A 20,538-nucleotide genomic window follows, 5' to 3' on the forward strand; every position below is an offset into this window, starting at 1 on the left:
GGCTCTTCCACCTTTGCCACCCTTATGGAATCCTCGCCTCCCAGCCATGGCACTGATGTAGATGTGCGTATGGGAGTGGCTGTAAAGTATTGTCCTGGGCAATTGGGGGTCAAAGGGGTTGGGTACCAGATGGTAATTGTACCCTAGTGCTCTTGCAAGGCTGATTGTAACCCCTGGGGAAAGATGACGGGTCACGCTACGCACAGGAGCCCCAAAAAAGGGAGATGACGTGCACGCAACCCCTCCTAGACCACGTGTGCAGAAAGAAAAACCTGCACTACGCTGTGGCACCCATTAACACAAGAATGAATGTATGCGTGTCACACGCAGCCTAGAATGACCTCTGAAGGGGTAGGCTACACACGGGGCAAACACAGATGTTAGATACGTGTGTGACTCACCGTCTGCCAGGTAAAAGAGCGTGAAAAAGGAGCGCGCTTGGTTGGCAACACCCCCGCCAAAAGAAGATTTGTACGCTGTCTGAGGAGACAGGACAACAGTAGATGGGAACACTGTTTGAGGGAACAGGCCCAGGTAAACCAGTAAAAGAGAAAAAAGAGAAAAAGCTGTCAGAGTTAACAGGGAATACGAACTTCAAACGCTGTGAAGTAAATCGCGTGTGAAACGACAAGAAGTACAGAATTCACCCACTCGCTCTCCACGAAAAGCACGTACAAGGAAATGGTGTTCTACACGTACCTTTTATACAGGCCCACACGTCCAGCGTCACTTACGTGGCGTGTACGCGCTAGGGCCATTTCCACCAATTACACGCTTTGTCACTTCTGCGTGTAGGGCCATTTCCACCAATTACACGCTTTGTCACTTCTGCGTGTAGGGCCATTTCCACCAATCACACGCGATGAGACTCTGACGTGCTGTCCAATTACACGCGATGACACTCTGACGTGCAGTCTTTCCACGTGTGCTCTGTCATCACGTGCTGTGTGGGAAACACCCGTGCGGGTCACGTCACAGACGCGCTTACGCGCTGAGGGCCTTTGGTCCAATAGAATCGCGTATGCGTGCTGACGCGCTTACGCGCTAAGGGCCGTTCCTCGATTTTCACGCTGACGTGCAGGATTTTCACGTGCCAAATCACTCCGTACCAAGCTGGCCACGCGTAAGCACACGGAAGACCATGCTCCTGCCCAGAAGGCCGAACTACTGCCCCCCAGAGCCCCGAGCACGCTCCCACCTGCCATCTGCTGCTGCCTGACTGCCTGCTGCCCACGTGCACTGCCATTTGCTGCCTGCACATCAGCCAGGGGTGCTGTTGCTGTGACCACCCCTGCTGGAACCGAAGACTCCCGACTGGAATTTCATCGCTCCACAGCCCAGCCCCAGGACCCAGTTGCCCACCCACTCCTGCCTCTGGGGTTGTCATGTCGGGGCAAACACCATCTGTGACCACTGACAACCCCCGGCCAGAGAGGCAGAGGGGCACCAGCTTCAGTGCCACCGAAGTTGGTGTCCTGGTGGAGCAAGTCCTGGGGCAGTATGATGCCCTCTTTGGAAGTTCCCGCGCCGACAAGGAAGGACGGACTCGGATCTGGACTGACATCGTGACTGCCATCAACGCGGAGGGGGTGGCAGTCCGGGACTTACAACATGTCAGGAAGCGCTGGGAGGACTACAGGTCCAGGACCCTGAACAAGGCCCGGCGCCTCTTGAAGGCAGCGGATGCCAAGGGGCGCCGGGGCCACTTGTCGGAAGAACAGATGAGGGTCCTGGAACGCATATCCCCAGCGCTCCACGTCCAGGTCCTAGAGAAGCAGACCCGTCTGGAGTCGAGCGGTGAGTGTACATGCATCCTGATTGTGAGCAGTGCGTGTGGTGATTATTCGGTATTGTGCAGGTTGCACATCTGTTTGTATGGGGTCGAGTATGGGTGGGGGTGTACAGGGCCGTGGGGCTGACACACGCGAGGGCTGTAATGTGTGAGACATGGATGGTGCTTGTGTGTGTAGGCTTGCATGGCAAATGCAGTTGTGCGTGCACACATGTTTGTATGAATGTGTATGTAAGTAGACATGTCTGTGATGTCACGCATGTATGTTGTTTTCGGCTGCATGTATGAGCACTGTGTACATGTGCATGTGTGTGTATTTGACAAGGGTGCAACAGTGATGCAACATGGATGAATGTGACAGCGGTATGTGGAAGCCTGATTGGCAGATGTGACATGGATGGCCGTCTGAACAGTGCGACACTTGGCAGAGGTGTACACATGCATGCAAGTGTGGTGGTGTGTGTACATGTGTGGTGCACTTCCTGTGTTGCATGTGATGTCTGGCTCCCCTTTGGCTGCTGATGCTGTTGTATGTGTATGGATGGTGCTGGCAGTTGCGATATGGCTGTGGTATGGCTCATGTGTGCGAGTTGCAATGACATGTGTGTTGGGGATTGTGATGACATGTCTGAGGTTTGCCAATGCCACTCATGTGCAACTGTCATGTGTGTATGTGTCCATTGTACAGTGCCCTGATGCCTGTGTTTTGTTTCTCCCTGTCTGCAGCGTCAACTGATGAAGAGGGCGGAGAAGGTGCTGTGGAGCACAGCGGCGGGGATCCGACCGCCAGCCGGAGACGCAAGGCCCGTCTCCCCTCCCGTGTTGTCATCTCGTTAGGGAGTGAGGAGTCCGGTGCCGCGTCCCAGGCCGCAGCTGCCGGGGGGAGGTCCAAGAGGCAGAGGTTGCAGTTGGACTCCTCGGCAGCAGAAGGGGCAGCTGGGACCCCACAGGGCCCAACAGGGGAAGATGGCACGGAGTCATCCAGGTTGGTGGGGGGTTTGGTGGAGGAGGAGGCCGTGCAAGCACCAGAGACGGGGTCTGGAGGTGGGGATCCCACTGGTGCTAGTGGTGCAGTGCAGGACCAGGGACAGGAGGCAGCACAGGCCGCCGCTGAGGTGCCTGTGTGCAATCCTGTCCCCGATCCTGTCCCTGCATCATCTTGCACCAGCAGGGATGCCTACGTCCAGACCCGTTTTCAGGCAGGGGATGAGCTGACGTCAACTGGCCTTCCTCTGCCTGCGGACGTGGCCATCCAGGTCCGGGTTGAGCCTGTCCTGGCTGGTGTGGCGTTGCGTCAACGGGCCATGCGAGGTGACCTGCAGTCTTTTCATGGAGAGACTGCACGTCATCTCGAATGGCTCGTTGACCACGTCAGCCTGCTGGGACAGGTCACCCAGGCCGGATTCCTCCGTCTGATGGGGCTTGCTCCGACCCCCTCCTCAACTGGACCCCCTACGCGCCTGTCGTCCTCTGTGCCATCTTCCCACCCATCAGTCACCTGGGTGCCCTGTGGAGCTGCCTCTGACGGTGCTTCCAGACTGGTGGAGGAGGCATCCCTGCCACAGTCGGGAGTCGGAGGTCCAGCAGGGGTGGCCACATCAACAACTGCACCCCAGCCGGCGGAGGATGTGCAGGCAGCAGGAGGCAGTGCACGGGCAGAGGCAGTGCAGCAGCAGCAACATGGTGGGAGACATGAAGGCTCGGGGCTTTCCACATCGGAGGGGCAGGCATCGGCCGGAGGGCAGGGGGACCCAGGACAGAGAGTGTCTTCCGTGTGGCAGCGGTTGGGCCACGCCATAGGTGCGGAGCGGCGGCGGGCGGAAGAGGCGCGGCTCAATGGTCAGGGCGGAGAACTCCATGCGGAGGGCCCTGAGACGGGCCGAGTGCCTCGAGGCAATCCGCAGGGGGTTGGAGGAGGACACGGCGTCGTCCCTGCGGACCCTCGGGGCCATGGAACTGGACCGCCTCCGGGACATCGAACAGGAGTTCGATGATGCCCTGGCCCGGGACACCACGGAGTGAGCCGCTGGACTTGCCCGCCCCCTTTGTATATAGTTCTTTAGTTTTAGGTTTCCTTTGTTTCTTTTTATGATTTGGAGTCGACGGACACTGCTCCACTTTTTGTATATAGTTGATTTTTAGTTAGGTTTTTTAGTAGGTTTCCTTTGTTCAGTTGGGCTCATGGACCCTTGTTAGTTTTTAACATAGTTCTTTATTGCATAGAGATTTTTTTACATTTGACTTTGGACGACATTTTTTTGGATTCTGATTTGCAGTTTTTTTTTTTAATACGGACATGCACCTTATTTTTTCTCATTCCCATTGTAGTTTGTTTCCTTTCTTTAGCATTCTTTATTTTTTTCAATACATTTTTGTTTTCATACTTCACTGTGTGGTATCATCTCATTGGTTTCATGCATGTCATGTTGGGTGTTTTCCCATTCAATTGCAACCATTGTGTGTGACGGACATGGGTTCATTAGCTTCATGAACATTGGGGGTGTAACATGTAATTTTCATTTCCATGTGGGTGAATGGGTTACTTGGTAGGGCTTTTTGGCTGTCGAGGCTGACCATTACGCACATGATTGGGGATTGTGAGGACCTGGTGGAGGGTGCCCCTGGTGGCTGGGGGGTGGGGGTGGTGGGAGACATGGGTGGGGGCCTGGTGGAGGGTGCCCCTGGGTGCTGGGGGGTGGGGGTGGTGGGAGACATGAGTGGGGGCCTGGTGGAGGCTACCCCTGCACTGCTGGGGGGTGGGGGTGGTGGGAGACATGAGTGGGGGCCTGGTGGAGGGTGCCCCTGCACTGCTGGGGGGTGGGGGTGGTGGGAGACATGAGTGGGGGCCTGGTGGAGGCTGCCCCTACACTGCTGGGGGGTGGGGGTGGTGGGAGACATGAGTGGGGGCCTGGTGGAGGCTGCCCCTGCACTGCTGGGGGGTGGGGGTGGTGGGAGACATGAGTGGGGGCCTGGTGGGGGCTGCCCATGTTGGCAGGGGGGTGGGGGTGGTGGGAGACATGAGTGGGGGCCTGGTGGAGGGTGCCCCTGCACTGCTGGGGGGTGGGGGTGGTGGGAGACATGAGTGGGGGCCTGGTGGAGGCTGCCCCTGCACTGCTGGGGGGTGGGGGTGGTGGGAGACATGAGTGGGGGCCTGGTGGAGGCTGCCCCTGCACTGCTGGGGGGTGGGGGTGGTGGGCGACATGAGTGGGGGCCTGGTGGAGGGTGCCCCTGGTGGCTGGGGGGTGGGGGTGGTGGGAGACATGAGTGGGGGCCTGGTGGAGGCTGCCCCTGCACTGCTGGGGGGTGGGGGTGGTGGGAGACATGAGTGGGGGCCTGGTGGGGGCTGCCCATGGTGGCAGGGGGGTGGGGGTGGTGGGAGACATGAGTGGGGGCCTGGTGGAGGTTGCCCCTGCACTGCTGGGGGGTGGGGGTGGTGGGAGACATGAGTGGGGGCCTGGTGGAGGCTGCCCCTGCACTGCTGGGGGGTGGGGGTGGTGGGAGACATGGGTGGGGGCCTGGTGGGGGCTGCCCATGGTGGCAGGGGGGTGGGGGTGGTGGGAGACATGAGTGGGGACCCGGTGGAGGCTGCCCCTGCACTGCTGGGGGCTGGGGGTGTTGTTAGACATGAGTGGGGGCCTGGTGGGGGCTGCCCATGGTGGCTGGGGGGTGGGGGTGGTGGGAGACATGAGTGGGGGCCTAGTGGAGGCTGCCCCTGCACTGCTGGGGGGTGGGGGTGGTGGGAGACATGAGTGGGGGCCTGGTGGAGGGTGCCCCTGCACTGCTGGGGGGTGGGGGTGGTGGGAGACATGAGTGGGGGCCTGGTGGAGGCTGCCCCTGCACTGCTGGGGGGTGGGGGTGGTGAGAGACATGAGTGGGGGCCTGGTGGAGGCTGCCCCTGCACTGCTGGGGGGTGGGGGGAGACATGAGTGGGGGCCTGGTGGGGGCTGCCCATGGTGGCAGGGGGGTGGGGGTGGTGGGAAACATGAGTGGGGGCCTGGTGGAGGGTGCCCCTGCACTGCTGGGGGGTGGGGGTGGTGGGAGACATGAGTGGGGGCCTGGTGGAGGCTGCCCCTGCACTGCTGGGGGGTGGGGGTGGTGGGAGACATGAGTGGGGGCCTGGTGGAGGCTGCCCCTGCACTGCTGGGGGGTGGGGGTGGTGGGCGACATGAGTGGGGGCCTGGTGGAGGGTGCCCCTGGTGGCTGGTGGGTGGGGCTGGTGGGAGACATGAGTGGGGGCCTGGTGGAGGCTGCCCCTGCACTGCTGGGGGGTGGGGGTGGTGGGAGACATGAGTGGGGGCCTGGTGGGGGCTGCCCATGGTGGCAGGGGGGTGGGGGTGGTGGGAGACATGAGTGGGGGCCTGGTGGAGGGTGCCCCTGCACTGCTGGGGAGTGGGGGTGGTGGGAGACATGAGTGGGGGCCTGGTGGAGGCTGCCCCTGCACTGCTGGGGGTTGGGGGTGGTGGGAGACATGGGTGGGGGCCTGGTGGGGGCTGCCCATGGAGGCAGGGGGGTGGGGGTGGTGGGAGACATGAGTGGGGACCTGGTGGAGGCTGCCCCTGCACTGCTGGGGGCTGGGGGTGTTGTTAGACATGAGTGGGGGCCTGGTGGGGGCTGCCCATGGTGGCTGGGGGGTGGGGGTGGTGGGAGACATGAGTGGGGGCCTGGTGGAGGCTGCCCCTGCACTGCTGGGGGGTGGGGGTGGTGGGAGACATGAGTGGGGGCCTGGTGGGTGCTGCCCATGGTGGCAGGGGGGTGGGGGTGGTGGGAGACATGAGTGGGGGCCTGGTGGAGGCTGCCCCTGCACTGCTGTGGGGTGGGGGTGGTGGGAGACATGAGTGGTGGCCTGGTGGAGGCTGCCCCTGCACTGCCGGGGGGTGGGGGTGGTGGGAGACATGAGTGGGGGCCTGGTGGAGGCTGCCCCTGCACTGCTGGGGGGTGGGGGTGGTGGTAGACATGAGTGGGGGCCTGGTGGAGGGTGCCCCTGGTGGCTGGGGGTGGGGGTGGTGGAAGACATGAGTGGGGGCTTGGTGGACGCTGCCCCTGCACTGCTGGGGGGTGGGGGTGGTGGGAGACATGAGTGGGGGCCTTGTGGAGGGTGCCCCTGCACTGCTGGGGGGTGGGGGTGATGGGAGACATGAGTGGGGGCCTGGTGGAGGCTGCCCCTGCACTGCTGGGGGGTGGGGGTGGTGGGAGACATGAGTGGGGGCCTGGTGGAGGCTGCCCCTGCACTGCTGGGGGGTGGGGGTGGTGGGAGACATGAGTGGGGGCCTGGTGGGGGCTGCCCATGGTGGCAGGGGGGTGGGGGTGGTGGGAGACATGAGTGGGGGCCTGGTGGAGGGTGCCCCTGCACTGCTGGGGTGTGGGGGTGGTGGGAGACATGAGTGGGGGCCTGGTGGAGGCTGCCCCTGCACTGCTGGGAGGTGGGAGACATGGGTGGGGGCCTGGTGGGGGCTGCCCATAGTGGCAGGGGGATGGGGGTGGTGGGAGACATGAGTGGGGGCCTGGTGGAGGCTGCCCCTGCACTGCTGGGGGGTGGGGGTGGTGGGAGACATGAGTGGGGGCCTGGTGGGGGCTGCCCATGGTGGCTGGGGGGTGTGCAGTGGTGGGAGACATGAGTGGGGGCCTGGTGGAGGCTGCCCCTGCACTGCTGGGGGGTGGGGGTGGTGGGAGACATGAGTATGGGCCTGGTGGGTGCTGCCCATGGTGGCAGGGGGGTGGGGGTGGTTGGAGACATGAGTGGGGGCCTGGTGGAGGCTGCCCCTGCACTGCTGGGGCGTGGGGGTGGTGGGAGACATGAGTGGGGGCCTGGTGGGGGCTGCCCATGGTGGCTGGGGGGTGGGGGTGGTGGGAGACATGAGTGGGGGCCTGGTGGAGGCTGCCCCTGCACTGCTGGGGGGTGGGGGTGGTGGGAGACATGAGTGGGGGCTGGTGGGTGCTGCCCATGGTGGCAGGGGGGTGGGGGTGGTGGGAGACATGAGTGGGGGCCTGGTGGAGGCTGCCCCTGCACTGCTGGGGGGTGGGGGTGGTGGGAGACATGAGTGGGGGTATGGTGGAAGCTGCCCCTGCACTGCTGGGGGGTGGGGGTGGTGGGAGACATGAGTGGGGGCCTGGTGGAGGCTGCCCCTGCACTGCTGGGGGGTGGGGGTGGTGGTAGACATGAGTGGGGGCCTGGTGGAGGGTGCCCCTGGTGGCTGGGGGGTGGGGGTGGTGGGAGATATGGGTGGGGGCCTGGTGGAGGGTGCCCCTGGATGCTGGGGGTGGGGGTGGTGGGAGACATGAGTGGGGGCCTGGTGGAGGCTGCCCCTGCACTGCTGGGGGGTGGGGGTGGTGGGAGACATGAGTGGGGGCCTGGTGGAGGGTGCCCCTGCACTGGTGGGGGGTGGGGGTGGTGGGAGACATGAGTGGGGGCCTGGTGGAGGCTGCCCCTGCACTGCTGGGGGGTGCGGGTGGTGGGAGACATTAGTGGGGGCCTGGTGGAGGCTGCCCCTGCACTGCTGGGGTGTGGGGGTGGTGGGAGACATGAGTGGGGGCCTGGTGGGGGCTGCCCATGGTGGCAGGGGGGTGGGGGTGGTGGGAGACATGAGTGGGGGCCTGGTGGAGGGTGCCCCTGCACTGCTGGGGGGTGGGGGTGGTGGGAGACATGAGTGGGGGCCTGGTGGAGTCTGCCCCTGCACTGCTGGGGGGTGGGGGTGGTGAGAGACATGAGTGGGGGCCTGGTGGAGGCTGCCCCTGCACTGCTGGGGGGTGGGGATGGTGGGAGACATGAGTGGGGGCCTGGTGGAGGGTGCCCCTGGTGGCAGGGGGGTGGGGGTGGTGGGAGACATGAGTGGGGGCCTGGTGGAGGCTGCCCCTGCACTGCTGGGGGGTGGGGGTGGTGGGAGACATGAGTGGGGGCCTGGTGGGGGCTGCCCATGGTGGCAGGGGGGTGGGGGTGGTGGGAGACATGAGTGGGGGCCTGGTGGAGGGTGCCCCTGCACTGCTGGGGGGTGGGGGTGGTGGGAGACATGAGTGGGGGCCTGGTGGAGGCTGCCCCTGCACTGCTGGGGGGTGCGGGTGGTGGGAGACATGAGTGGGGGCCTGGTGGAGGCTGCCCCTGCACTGCTGGGGGGTGGGGGTGGTGGGAGACATGAGTGGGGGCCTGGTGGGGGCTGCCCATGGTGGCAGGGGGGTGGGGGTGGTGGGAGACATGAGTGGGGGCCTGGTGGAGGGTGCCCCTGCACTGCTGGGGGGTGGGGGTGGTGGGAGACATGAGTGGGGGCCTGGTGGAGGGTGCCCCTTCACTGCTGGGGGGTGGGGGTGGTGGGAGACATGAGTGGGGGCCTGGTGGAGGCTTCCCCTGCACTGCTGGGGGGTGGGGGTGGTGGGAGACATGGGTGGGGGCCTGGTGGGGGCTGCCCATGGTGGCAGGGGGGTGGGGGTGGTGGGAGACATGAGTGGGGGCCTGGTGGAGGCTGCCCCTGCACTGCTGGGGGGTGGGGGTGGTGGGAGACATGAGTGGGGGCCTGGTGGGGGCTGCCCATGGTGGCTGGGGGGTGGGGGTGGTGGGAGACATGAGTGGGGGCCTGGTGGAGGCTGCCCCTGCACTGCTGGGGGGTGGGGGTGGTGGGAGACATGAGTGGGGGCCTGGTGGGTGCTGCCCATGGTGGCAGGGGGGTGGGGGTGGTAGGAGACATGAGTGGGGGCCTGGTGGAGGCTGCCCCTGCACTGCTGGGGGGTGGGGGTGGTGGGAGACATGAGTGGGGGCCTGTTGGAGGCTGCCCCTGCACTGCTGGGGGGTGGGGGTGGTGGGAGACATGAGTGGGGGCCTGGTGGAGGCTGCCCCTGCACTGCTGGGGGGTGGGAGTGGTGGTAGACATGAGTGGGGGCCTGGTGGAGGGTGCCCCTGCACTGCTGGGGGGTGGGGGTGGTGGGAGACATGAGTGGGGGCCTGGTGGAGGCTGCCCCTGCACTGCTGGGGGGTGGGGGTGGTGGTCGACATGAGTGGGGGCCTGGTGGAGGGTGCCCCTGCACTTCTGGGGGGTGGGGGTGGTGGTAGACATGAGTGGGGGCCTGGTGGAGGGTGCCCCTGCACTGCTGGGGGGTGGGGGTGGTGGGAGACATGAGTGGGGGCCTGGTGGAGGGTGCCCCTGCACTGCTGGGGGGTGGGGGTGGTGGGAGACATGAGTGGGGGCCTGGTGGAGGGTGCCCCTGCACTGCTGGGGGGTGGGGGTGGTGGTAGACATGAGTGGGGGCCTGGTAGAGGGTGCCCCTGCACTGCTGGGGGTGGTGGGAGACATGAGTGGGGGCCTGGTGGAGGCTGCCCCTGCACTGCTGGGGGGTGGGGGTGGTGGGAGACATGAGTGGGGGCCTGGTGGAGGGTGCCCCACAATGCTGGGGGGTGGGGGTGCAGGGGTAAATGAGTTGGACATGGGTGGGGGCCTGCTGGCAGGTGCCCCACGGTGCAGGGGGGTGGGGGTGGTGGGAAACATGAGTTGGACATGAGTGGGGGCCTGCTGGCAGGTGCCCCACAGTGCTGGGGGGTGGGGGTGGTGGGAGACATGCATTGTTGATCAGTAGTGCAAGGTGACATGTGGGTTGGCTGGGGGGCATGCCCATGGTGGATGGGCTGCCTGCGGGACATGAGCAGGGGTGCAGGGTAGTCCCCCGTGGTGTGGGCTGCCTGCAGGGGCCGTGGAGGTTGTGGAGCGTACACCTGGGAGGACCCACACGGCCAATTCACGTGTAGTACTCCCCAGAACCCCTGAAATACACGTACCCTGCTGAAATCGCGTGTGGAACTTCCCGCGCACCCCTGAAATACACGTACCCTGCTGAAATCGCGTGTGGAACTTCCCGCGCACCCCTGAAATACACGTACCCTGCTTGCACGGGGCCAGTCGCGTGTGGAACTTCCCGCGCACCCCTGCAATACACGTTCCCCGCTTGGCGTTTGCTGTTTGCCAGCCCGCTGAACTGGTCCAGGGTTAGTGCAGCCCTTTGCGATGATTTAGCGATTTTGATGGCTTTTCCTTGCGCGAGGGCGTTCTTGGGGGCGTTACTGGCGCTGCTGCAGGGTCGCTGCGATTCTCTGCGCCACGGCTGGCTTGGAAGCCTAAAATCCATGAATACGCTGTGCGCGGAAATCGGTTTTAGCGCACGTGCCTGGCGCAGTCAATCGCACGCGGACACTCTGCGCCAGCCGCTTGCGACACTTTTCTGCGAAATTCTATGAATTACCCTGTTGGTCTGTCACAAAAATATGCAATCAACTGCAAACGATGATTATATCTCCTTCAGCCTCCAAAGAATTGCAAACATTTTTGTGTACAAGCATCCGCTATTTCTTCTGTCAACAAAAGGAAAGAACAAGACATAATAAGATAATAACTGCATTCTCTTGCAAAAACAACATTGTACAATTGTACAAGCCACAAAAAATAATGCAATGATGTACAGGCACTGGAAATCCCTCTCTCTCAAAGATGTTTTCTACTCAGGCAAAAAGTATTTTCTCAGGCCTAAATAAGATGACAACCTAATTTCAGATCCTGGATGCACTATGTGGTGAGAAGCGACCTTAAGAAGAACATTCCATAACATTATATTGGTCTCTCTTTTCATTCCAGAGGGAAATGTAATCTGAAAGTACAATGAAACATACTTTAAGATGCACCAAGCAATGGACATAAAGTGTATTTCATTAAAGTGACAAACTACAAAGCCTCTTGCTAATTTGAAGTTCAAATGGAACTGAAAATCAGAAAATGCATTATAAATCACATCAGAAGTAATTTATCTTTTGAAGAACCAAATATTGTCTGATCATTGTTATACGTATAAATAGTTTGAATTGCACATTGTTTTGTTACATTCGACAGAATATAATATACGTATCATGCGCTTTTGGCATTCTGTGAATATTTAAGTTGTAAGCTCTAACTCACCTGAAACCACGTGTTCATGCACAATAGCCATTAGTCAAGCTCTTTGTTAAGCAAGTATCTCCAGATTCTGTTAACAGGCCACTTACATCAATATATACAGAATCAGCTGTCTTTACCTAACACAATAGTTTTCAAACTACACAAAATATGTTTAAATGCAATCATTTTGCTCAGAAAATTAAACCCAGAGGTCCGTTTTCAAAGCTAATCTGAAACACCACCATGCCATAATTAATAGGAGTCGGGCTAACCATTAAGTGCATTTTCAAAGAAAGATATGCTTTGCAGTGGTCCATGAATCCATGACCTTGGAATGCATTAGGCCTTAGTACTGAAGAAGAGAGTACTGATTTGTGTTTTTGTTAAAGTAAATGATAATTTCATGAGCAACAGATGATTTCTACTGACAATGATCAAGACATACCCACAGATAGAAGTTAGCTAAATGTACAGTACAAAGACGACTTTAAATCATGCACTAGGGCAGATGATCATTGGAAATAGTGTATTAGTTATAGTTTCTGAACTCTTTGACTCACTGAAAAAGTGAATACAGATTTGGATTGAGCCTACTAAAATTAACGTAAGGCATAACATGATGTATATTTAATCTGTTGAGTTTATGTATAATTTGCATGAAGTGGCGGACACATGAATGATATAGCCAGAATCAGAGTAGTCTTATACATGTGAATATGTAATTTTTGCTAATATCATATGTCCATGTTGAGAATTGGTTGTTATCACTTCATTATCAGTTTTCACTTTACAAAGGTCAGTTTGTAGCTGACACACCCCTATCCAAAACGTTTCGAGAAATGGTGCGGCATGAGTGGAGATTGCTGGGTATTCATCCTCAAACAACCGGAAAGAAGGGATTATGTTTGGGAATGTTGACAAACAATAAAGGCCTACCAAAAGGAGAGAAGCAGATTTGGATTCAAACTGGATGTAGCTGATGGGGGAGATATCTTTAAAACAGCCTTATCCATACTGGACTGCATACAGAAGCAAGACAAACTTACCTTAGAGGGATTTTGGGAGAAGGTCCGCAAACTAGAGGGAAACAGTATGTGATGAGCAACCTAAGACAAGTCTTTTGTCGCCCAGTGCCTCTGAAAGACAAATACAAGTGAGTACCTATGGCCCAGATTATATAGACATTGTTCCAGAGATTTAATTAAATCCCAGATGCCCTTAAGGGTATTTTGGGAAACCTGTTTAGAATTATACCACTAAAAAGGGAATCTAGTGCAATGGGCATGTGCTTTTGCTTGAAATTGAACCCTAGCCAACATCCTTTGAACAGGGATTTTCTCCTGTGGTTTAGGATCTCAGGAAACTGTAGATATCTCAAAGTGAATTGTGGAATAATATGTTATTTGATTGGTGTCTGCCATACCATATAAAATAATTGAAATCTATCCCTTAACAAACACATGGAACTGGGTTGTTGGAAGTTTGAGTCTGGTTCCTCGGAAACATGAGAGAGTTAGGTTATTCTGTGCCAGCAACCCAAGAGCATCAGAAATCCTAAGGAACTCAGCCCTTTACAATTATTTTCAACAAATCCGACATCATAGAAGATGATCTAAAATAGTACCTATGGCAAGCTAGCACTCAATAGTTTGTCATAGGCAGTGTACATATTTTTTGATTAAAATCGGCCAGCGATTTGGATAACTCTACTGCAAGCTAAATCTATGTCTCTGATGCCAACGTGTGTTAATGATTTCAGAGAACATTCTAAGCACTAATATTCCTTTTTTTCACAGGGAAGTTGGTTTAAGATAGGCATCATTCTTTACTGTAGATTGTTTGATTTAATTTCTGTTAAGCCATCAAGTACCTGTGCACATTGTCTAGAATAGGTGTTTATATTTATTTTCTATTCATGGATGTTAATGTGAAGAAATCAGGTAGGCTTCATATTAAATAAAAATGTGAGTGAGAGAAAAGTAGGCAGGCTGTATTCATGTTGATTGTAGTTTAATTTATTTGTAGTTCTTTTAAGGTGACTTCCTCACGATGGACATTTGGCCATCATCTTTGTTTCCTTGATCTATTATTTTAAAGAAAATAAAACATTATGATTAAAAAAGCCTCTTTCTTCTCCTAGATTGTAGGGTGCAATTGGTCAAAAGAGGGGTATTAGGTGAAATATATTTCTCTGTTATCAAAGAACCAATTGCAATAGTAAAAATACTTTCCTTAGATCGATTCTACTACAAATCAGTTTCCTTTAATGAATTTCACAAGCAACAATTCGTTTTGGGTCAGGCCTAAAAAGATGGTGCATTAGGTTACAGGTATTGAATAATACTTCTTCCTGCCTCCTCCAAATATTTTCTCTTGTCACAAAAACACAACATGCTCATTTGAAGCCATGGAATGCACTCTGCTGCCACCAGCGAATTGTACGTATTTTTTCTAAGCAAGCAACTAGCATCGTATCTGGCCAAAAAAAAAAACAAAACGTTGCACCTGTCTCGAATGGCATTTGTATTTTTGTCATGTGTAGTTGTAATTTTGATCATTTCCTCCTAAAAACTAAAATGGCCCACTCATAGTGATTAAATCACTGAATATAATCTCCTTTCTCCTCTAAAAAGTTGACATGTTCTATGCAAGAAACAGGTATTTTCTTTCACAATAAAAAGATGCCACACTCAATTACAGACACTGAATGCAATATCTTTCCTAATTAATGAATCCTTTATAACATGATTAATACTGGAGACCGAGCACAGGACCAGGATTTAAACCTGCGTTTGTCTGCATTGTCTTGCTTTCAAGACAAATGCTTGGTAACTTCAAAACTCACTCAGACAGACAGTGACTATGATTTCCCCCTGCCATCCAAAAATTGTTCAACCTTTTCCCAACATAGTTAAAAAAAATTGGAAGTACTCTTTCCAAGATTTTTTTAACAAGGGCAAACTTTACCCTCTTGCTGCATTAGGGTAATTATTGCCACGTTGATAAACTATTTTGAAAACACAAATTATTTTCACTAGTGCAATGTTTGCCCTAATGTGAATGCCATGAAAATTCCACATTCACCGTTGGCATCGGGAGGATAGCTCATTGGCAACGTGCTCGTCTTGGGAAGCAAGACGACACACAGCAACACAGGTTTGATCGCCAGGTCCACGCTTAGAAACCTCTGGGTATTAAGCGAGTTATAAATAACCTATCATATCATATCAAAGCTTCTGAAATATTGGCCACAGAACAAACATTTCCTGTTGAGTTACAAAGAGACTGTTATTTGCTTGATATGCAGTGGATTTAAAAAAATGTAAAAACTGGATTCATAATGCAGATCTGTCTTACCTTTACCAATGTTTCTAAATGTATTTTAAACACTTGAAGTTTCATGGATGTGCCAGTGATAGTTTCCACATGGCACTCACATTAGACATGGTGCTGGGGAAGACCAAGTAGTGCCTTTGATGAATAAAGGATGGCTTCTGCCTGCTCACCTGCAATTGGTTGCACATTCATTTTGCAGTTGCTGACTCATGAGCATGGCTACGGCAGTGAAGCTATTGCTCATACGGTAGATCTCTCTGCTTTGAGGGCCCACGATCCTCCCGTAGGTGTCCGTGATCTTCTTGATCTCCAACAGAAGGATATGGTGAAAGGAGTGTTCAATATTTGCTAGGAGATTCACCAAATGCCTGAGACATATCCTGGCTGTTTCCTAAAATCACATACAAAAGTAATTCTGAATTAGTGAGACTTTCACTTTTGAGAATGTTCTATGTCAGTTTGCAGACAAAAATAGTTAGTGAGGAAAGAAGACATCTGCTTGGCCGATCCTTCAAAAATTATGTTAAAGATGGGCCATTTTTCAATGTTGGTTAAAAGTTGGTAAAAGCCAACTTTGACAAAGTGTTCCATTCTATATGGGCTTCCGGATTGGTTAATAACAGTTTGTAATTTAGATTTCTTTTTCCATTCAATTTTAGTGCATGCATCCTACCCTTCTTCTTCGTTTCAGGAGGGCATTCATCCAATCAGCTTATTTGCATCATGCTATCCACCTTTCTTTCTACTGACAGCATGTATATGCACAGGCACAGACATAACACAACTGTAGTGACTTGAAATTCATGGCAATGTTTGAAGTTTGGGTCACAGCCTATCCCCCATCCCTGCTCATTCATATAAATCCTCTCCTTCATCCCAATCCTTCTTCGTCTACTGCATCCCAGTGCTTCAATTTCAGCTTTGCCCCAGTCCTATTCTTCTTTTGTCCTATACCTCCTTCTCATTAATCTCAATCTTCATATTCCATTTAATCCCAATCCCTCCTCTGTCTCATCCCAGTCATTTCCTTCATCTCATTCATTTTCCCTGTGTTTTGTCGCATTCCCCCCTTCTCATTTGCCCCAGTCACTCAACTTCTCCTTTGTCCCAGTCCTTCTCCTCCCCATTGCTTCTTCCAGGTCCTTTTCCTTTGTCCATGTCCTCCTTAATCATGGCCTTTCTTCTCCATCCCACTCATTCCACCTATGTTTTTTCCTCCCGGTCCTTTTCATTTTCCTCTTGTGTATCTTTCGATCTCCTTATCCTTCGCCATAGTCCTCCGCCTTCTCCTTTACTGCAGTCTTTCTTATCCATCTTCTCATTCTATCTCCTCCTCCTGCCTTCTAAACCTTCTTATTTTTAATCACAATCCTTCTGCTTCTTCTCAGTTCTTCTCCTTCTCCCAAATCCTGCACATTTCATTCATATCAGTCCTTGTGTGTTGTCCTAGTCCTTCCACTTCGCCTCAGTCGTTCTTCCTCTCCTTTGTTACAAAGATTCTCCTTCACTCTAGCTCTTCTCCTTCATCCCAGTTCTGCTCCTTCCCCTTCACTCAGTCCTTCTCCTTCACCCAATCCTTCCCATTGAATACAGTCTTTCTTAGTTTCCCTTATTCCAGTCCCTCTCCTTCATCCTAGTTCTTCTTTGTCCTTGTTATTAGCTGGCTCTTTCTCCTTTGCCACAGTCCTTTATCTCAGTACATCACCTTCAGTCTAGTCCTTGTGCTTTTCTTTCATCTCACTCTTTCTCCTTCAGCCCAGTCCATCCAATCTTCTTCATCCCAGACCTTATAATCCTTTATCCCAGTTATCCCTCTTTTTCTTCAACACAGTCCTTCTCCTTTTACTTCACCCACCCCTCCTCCTTCATCCTAGACCTTCTCATTCGTCTCAGTTCTTTCCCTTTATCCTAGAGCTTCTCCTTCTCCTTAGTCGGAGTCTGTCTCCTTCATCCAAGTCTTCATTTTCATCCCACTGCTTCTCCTTCATCGCATACCTTCTCCTTTGCTCTAGTCCATGTCCTGCTTTGTCACTGTCATTCTCCTCAGTTCTTTCTCTTTGCCCCAGTCCTCCTCCATCACCCCAGTCCGTCTCCTACACTTCAGTCCTTATCTTGTTTCATTATAGTCCTTTTTCTTTTCCACAGTCCTTCCCCTTCACTTTGTAGAAGTGCTTCTTGATTCCAGTCCTTCTACACCTTCATCATCCCAGTCCTTCTCCTGTGACCCAGTCCATCACTTTTTCCGCTGTCCCAGTGATCCTGTCTTGCATTTGTCACAGCACTTTTCCTTTATTTCGGTCCTAGTCCTTGACCTTCATCCTTGCCCATCACTGTTGTCCTAGTAATTTTTCATCATCCCAGTCCTTCTACATGCCAATAGTTAAGAATAACCTTAGTCCTTCTTCTTTGTTCCAGTCCTTCTCCTTATTATTCATCCCAGTCCTTCTCATTCGCCCTAGTCCTTTTTCTTTATCCTATTCCTTCAGTTTTGTCTTACTCCTTCACACAAGACCTTCATTTTAGTCCCTTTCCTAGGCCTAGCTAGTCTATTAAGCACAGTGTCTCACTCAGTCTCAATATCATCCTCCCAGCTGTATTGCTTCAGCCATCATTTCATATTTTACCTTCAATTTGTTCCTCTTTCTCTCTGGCTCTCTTTCTTCCACTCTCTCTCTTTTGCTCTAGTTTTGTCTCCCCTTTGATCTCTCTTTCTTTTTTTCCCTTCATCTCACTGAGGATTTGTGACAGAATCCTATCTGTGTGTGTAGGTAATCTCAAGATTTCAAATTTCTGAAACACAAAACGAGTTTGGTAATTCTTCCTCGGAATGTGAACTCTGCTAATCAGTCTCATCTTCATAATGCTCCATGCAAAAATAATTGCAAACCTCTAACTCTGCTGAGGGTGTGTACTGACCCTCCTTGAAGCTGCCATGTCGTTCAGCAATATGGCAGATACATACTAACACGAGCATTCCTGAAAACAGCCTGTGGGAACCTAAAGTTCCAACAGACAGGGCTGAACTTGACCATGGCAACCCAGATCATATATGTAACTGTATATGCTTGAGGCCTGGTGGCAGATGTATTGGTAAAATATGAACATAAACCGCATTCAGTTTTATTAAAATAGCCTTTGGAAATATACAGTAATTCTGGCCACAACATGTTTGATGTCATGTTATTGTCATTGTCAGCATTTCTTTAGCAATGTATTAAACTGTCAGAGTTTTCTGTAAAACTGTCTGGGGCTGAGTTGCACCCAAAACAGACCGTTATGTCCAGCCGTAGAAACTTCTTTTGTTCTTTTCTGGGAAATCTTCCCACCTTCCAATGAGAACAGGCCATACTCGTAGAGGGTATATACGGGGTCAGTGCTTTAAAGGAAAGCACAGTCAGCAAAGTGGAGAACAGGGTGATAATAACTGGCATCAATTTGATGTAAGGAAGCCAATGAAAGGGAGGAGTTAAAGTAGCCTAGGAGTGAAGTTACAGTCAAGAAATGCCTTCAACTGTCTTGGAATTTCTTAGACCACTCTCACTTCCTGTACCCCCTTCCCACTTCCTGCAGTCAATGCATTCAGGGACTAACATACCCAAGCAAACCTCTAGTCACTGCAGACAGCTTTGGAACTCTACAGAAGTCTGGAAATGAGGCAACTGTGTCAAAATGACTATGTGAGGGGAGGAGACTCTGCGCTAATTGAATCATTTTTGGAATGCAAGAAGAAGAAGGTTTCATCTGGAACATTTTGTGCAAAGTCTGCCCAAGGTACTCTACCATAGAAGTTAAGTTAAACATCATTTGTAGTGGCCTGCTGCTTGGACAAGGCCTGACTGCTGTTGAGGCCACCCCTAACCAGGAACCTGCTTCCTGGAGATGGGAGCACCTGTCCGTGTTATCTGCCACCCTTCCTAGAAGGTATATAATAGTTGAGACAGGTAATCCGGGTTCTGCATATTATTCCATTTATGTGTGCTAAATGTATCTTTGGCTTCTACAAGGACTCACGAACATCATTCCTATTATGATGTATCATAAGCAAAAGACATTTTAAATACTTTGTCTATGTTCAGTGCAATCACACTGCAACATTTTAATATAAAAACACCCAAAACATGTTATATCAACATAAAGACCTTGCATACTTCCTCATGGACTAATTCAACTCTAAAACACACAACACCGCGCTCTCCACCCTGCACTCTCACCCACTCTCCACTTCCAAGAATTACAATGCATAGGTCACCTTCCATCCAATTGACAAAAGTGTGCCAAAAGAAAACCTGCACACTTCATTGATGATGCATGCCCACCCCAAACTGCATCTTAATTGCATCACAACCATTACTTCGAACTGGCTCAACATCATCAACTCCTGACTCTCCCACATCAGTATCCAACATCACTCGACCCCACACTTCACTAAAAATACTGCCCCATTTCTATCTTATCATACCTCACCAGAACCATTGAATGGCTCATTATAACCCAGAAACCTCTGCAACAACACATCACCACAAAAAAACTCCTCAAACTCTTTCAAATCTGGCTTTTGGCCTGGACACAGCACCGAGATTCTTAAACTTCACATCCTCAATGACCTCCACAATATAACAGACAAAGGACACACAACCTTATGGGCACTCCTCAACCTCTCTGCAGCCTTTGACACCATAGACCACACCATACTACTCAACATCCTATCCCAAAAGATGAAACTCTCATGAACTGTCCTCGATTGGTTCACCTCCTTTCTTACTAAAAAAACATTTGGTCTCCATGCTGCCTTATTGTTTGGACCACACACCAGACAAATGCAGGGTCCAGCAAGGTTTCTCCATACCTTCACTCCTCTTCAACCTATACATAGAATACCTTGGATAGACCCGTAGAAAACACAACATACATTTCCACTAATACTGAGACGACACACAAATATACTTCTAAATCTCATCCCATCACAACTCCACATCCTCAAAAGCTGACTCTTTACCATCACCAGCGGGATGTCCATCCATTTCTCTAGATAAACTGTTCCAAAACAGAATACGTCCTCATCTGTCCCACCAGGCACAAACCTGACCTCGCCCCATGGATCAAAGAACTCACTACAGACAACCTGCACATATCCCTTTTCACACCTTTCAAATACCTTGGCTTCACCACCGACCACCACCACCTTCCTTTCACACACCACATACTTGCTGATGCCAAGACATGCAATCCACAACTACAACTCCAAAGCAAGATCAGAAATGCTCTTCTCCCTGATGATTTCTGTACCTCAGTCCAAGCACTGTTTCTGATCAAGCTGGACTACCGTAATGCTCTCCTCCCAAGACTCTCCAATCGCACCCTTATCCCCATGCAAGGCATAGAAAATGCAGAAGCAAGCCTCATCTTCCACCTACCCAAACATTCAATTCACACATAACACCGGCTCTCACCCAGCACCACTGGCTCACTGCAACCTAGAGAATTGCCTTCACATTTCTCTGCATTGTA

The 20,538-nt window shown here is 53.0% G+C and overlaps 1 protein-coding gene across 5 annotated transcripts in view; it reads right to left on the minus strand.

The window, feature by feature from the left end:
- Window positions 1-20,538, minus strand: part of VEPH1 (ventricular zone expressed PH domain containing 1) — a 2,478,904-nt gene that overhangs the window by 1,724,937 nt on the left and 733,429 nt on the right. For all 5 annotated transcript variants that reach the window (XM_069618443.1, XM_069618442.1, XM_069618440.1 and 2 more), the window contains one exon: window positions 15,201-15,421. In XM_069618443.1, coding sequence (XP_069474544.1) covers window positions 15,201-15,421 — 221 coding nt within the window. The remainder of the gene's footprint in view (window positions 1-15,200; window positions 15,422-20,538) is intronic.

The sequence above is a fragment of the Ambystoma mexicanum genome, chromosome 10, assembly GCF_040938575.1.
Source record: "Ambystoma mexicanum isolate Mex_15411 chromosome 10, UKY_AmexF1_1, whole genome shotgun sequence".
NCBI lineage: Eukaryota > Metazoa > Chordata > Amphibia > Caudata > Ambystomatidae > Ambystoma > Ambystoma mexicanum.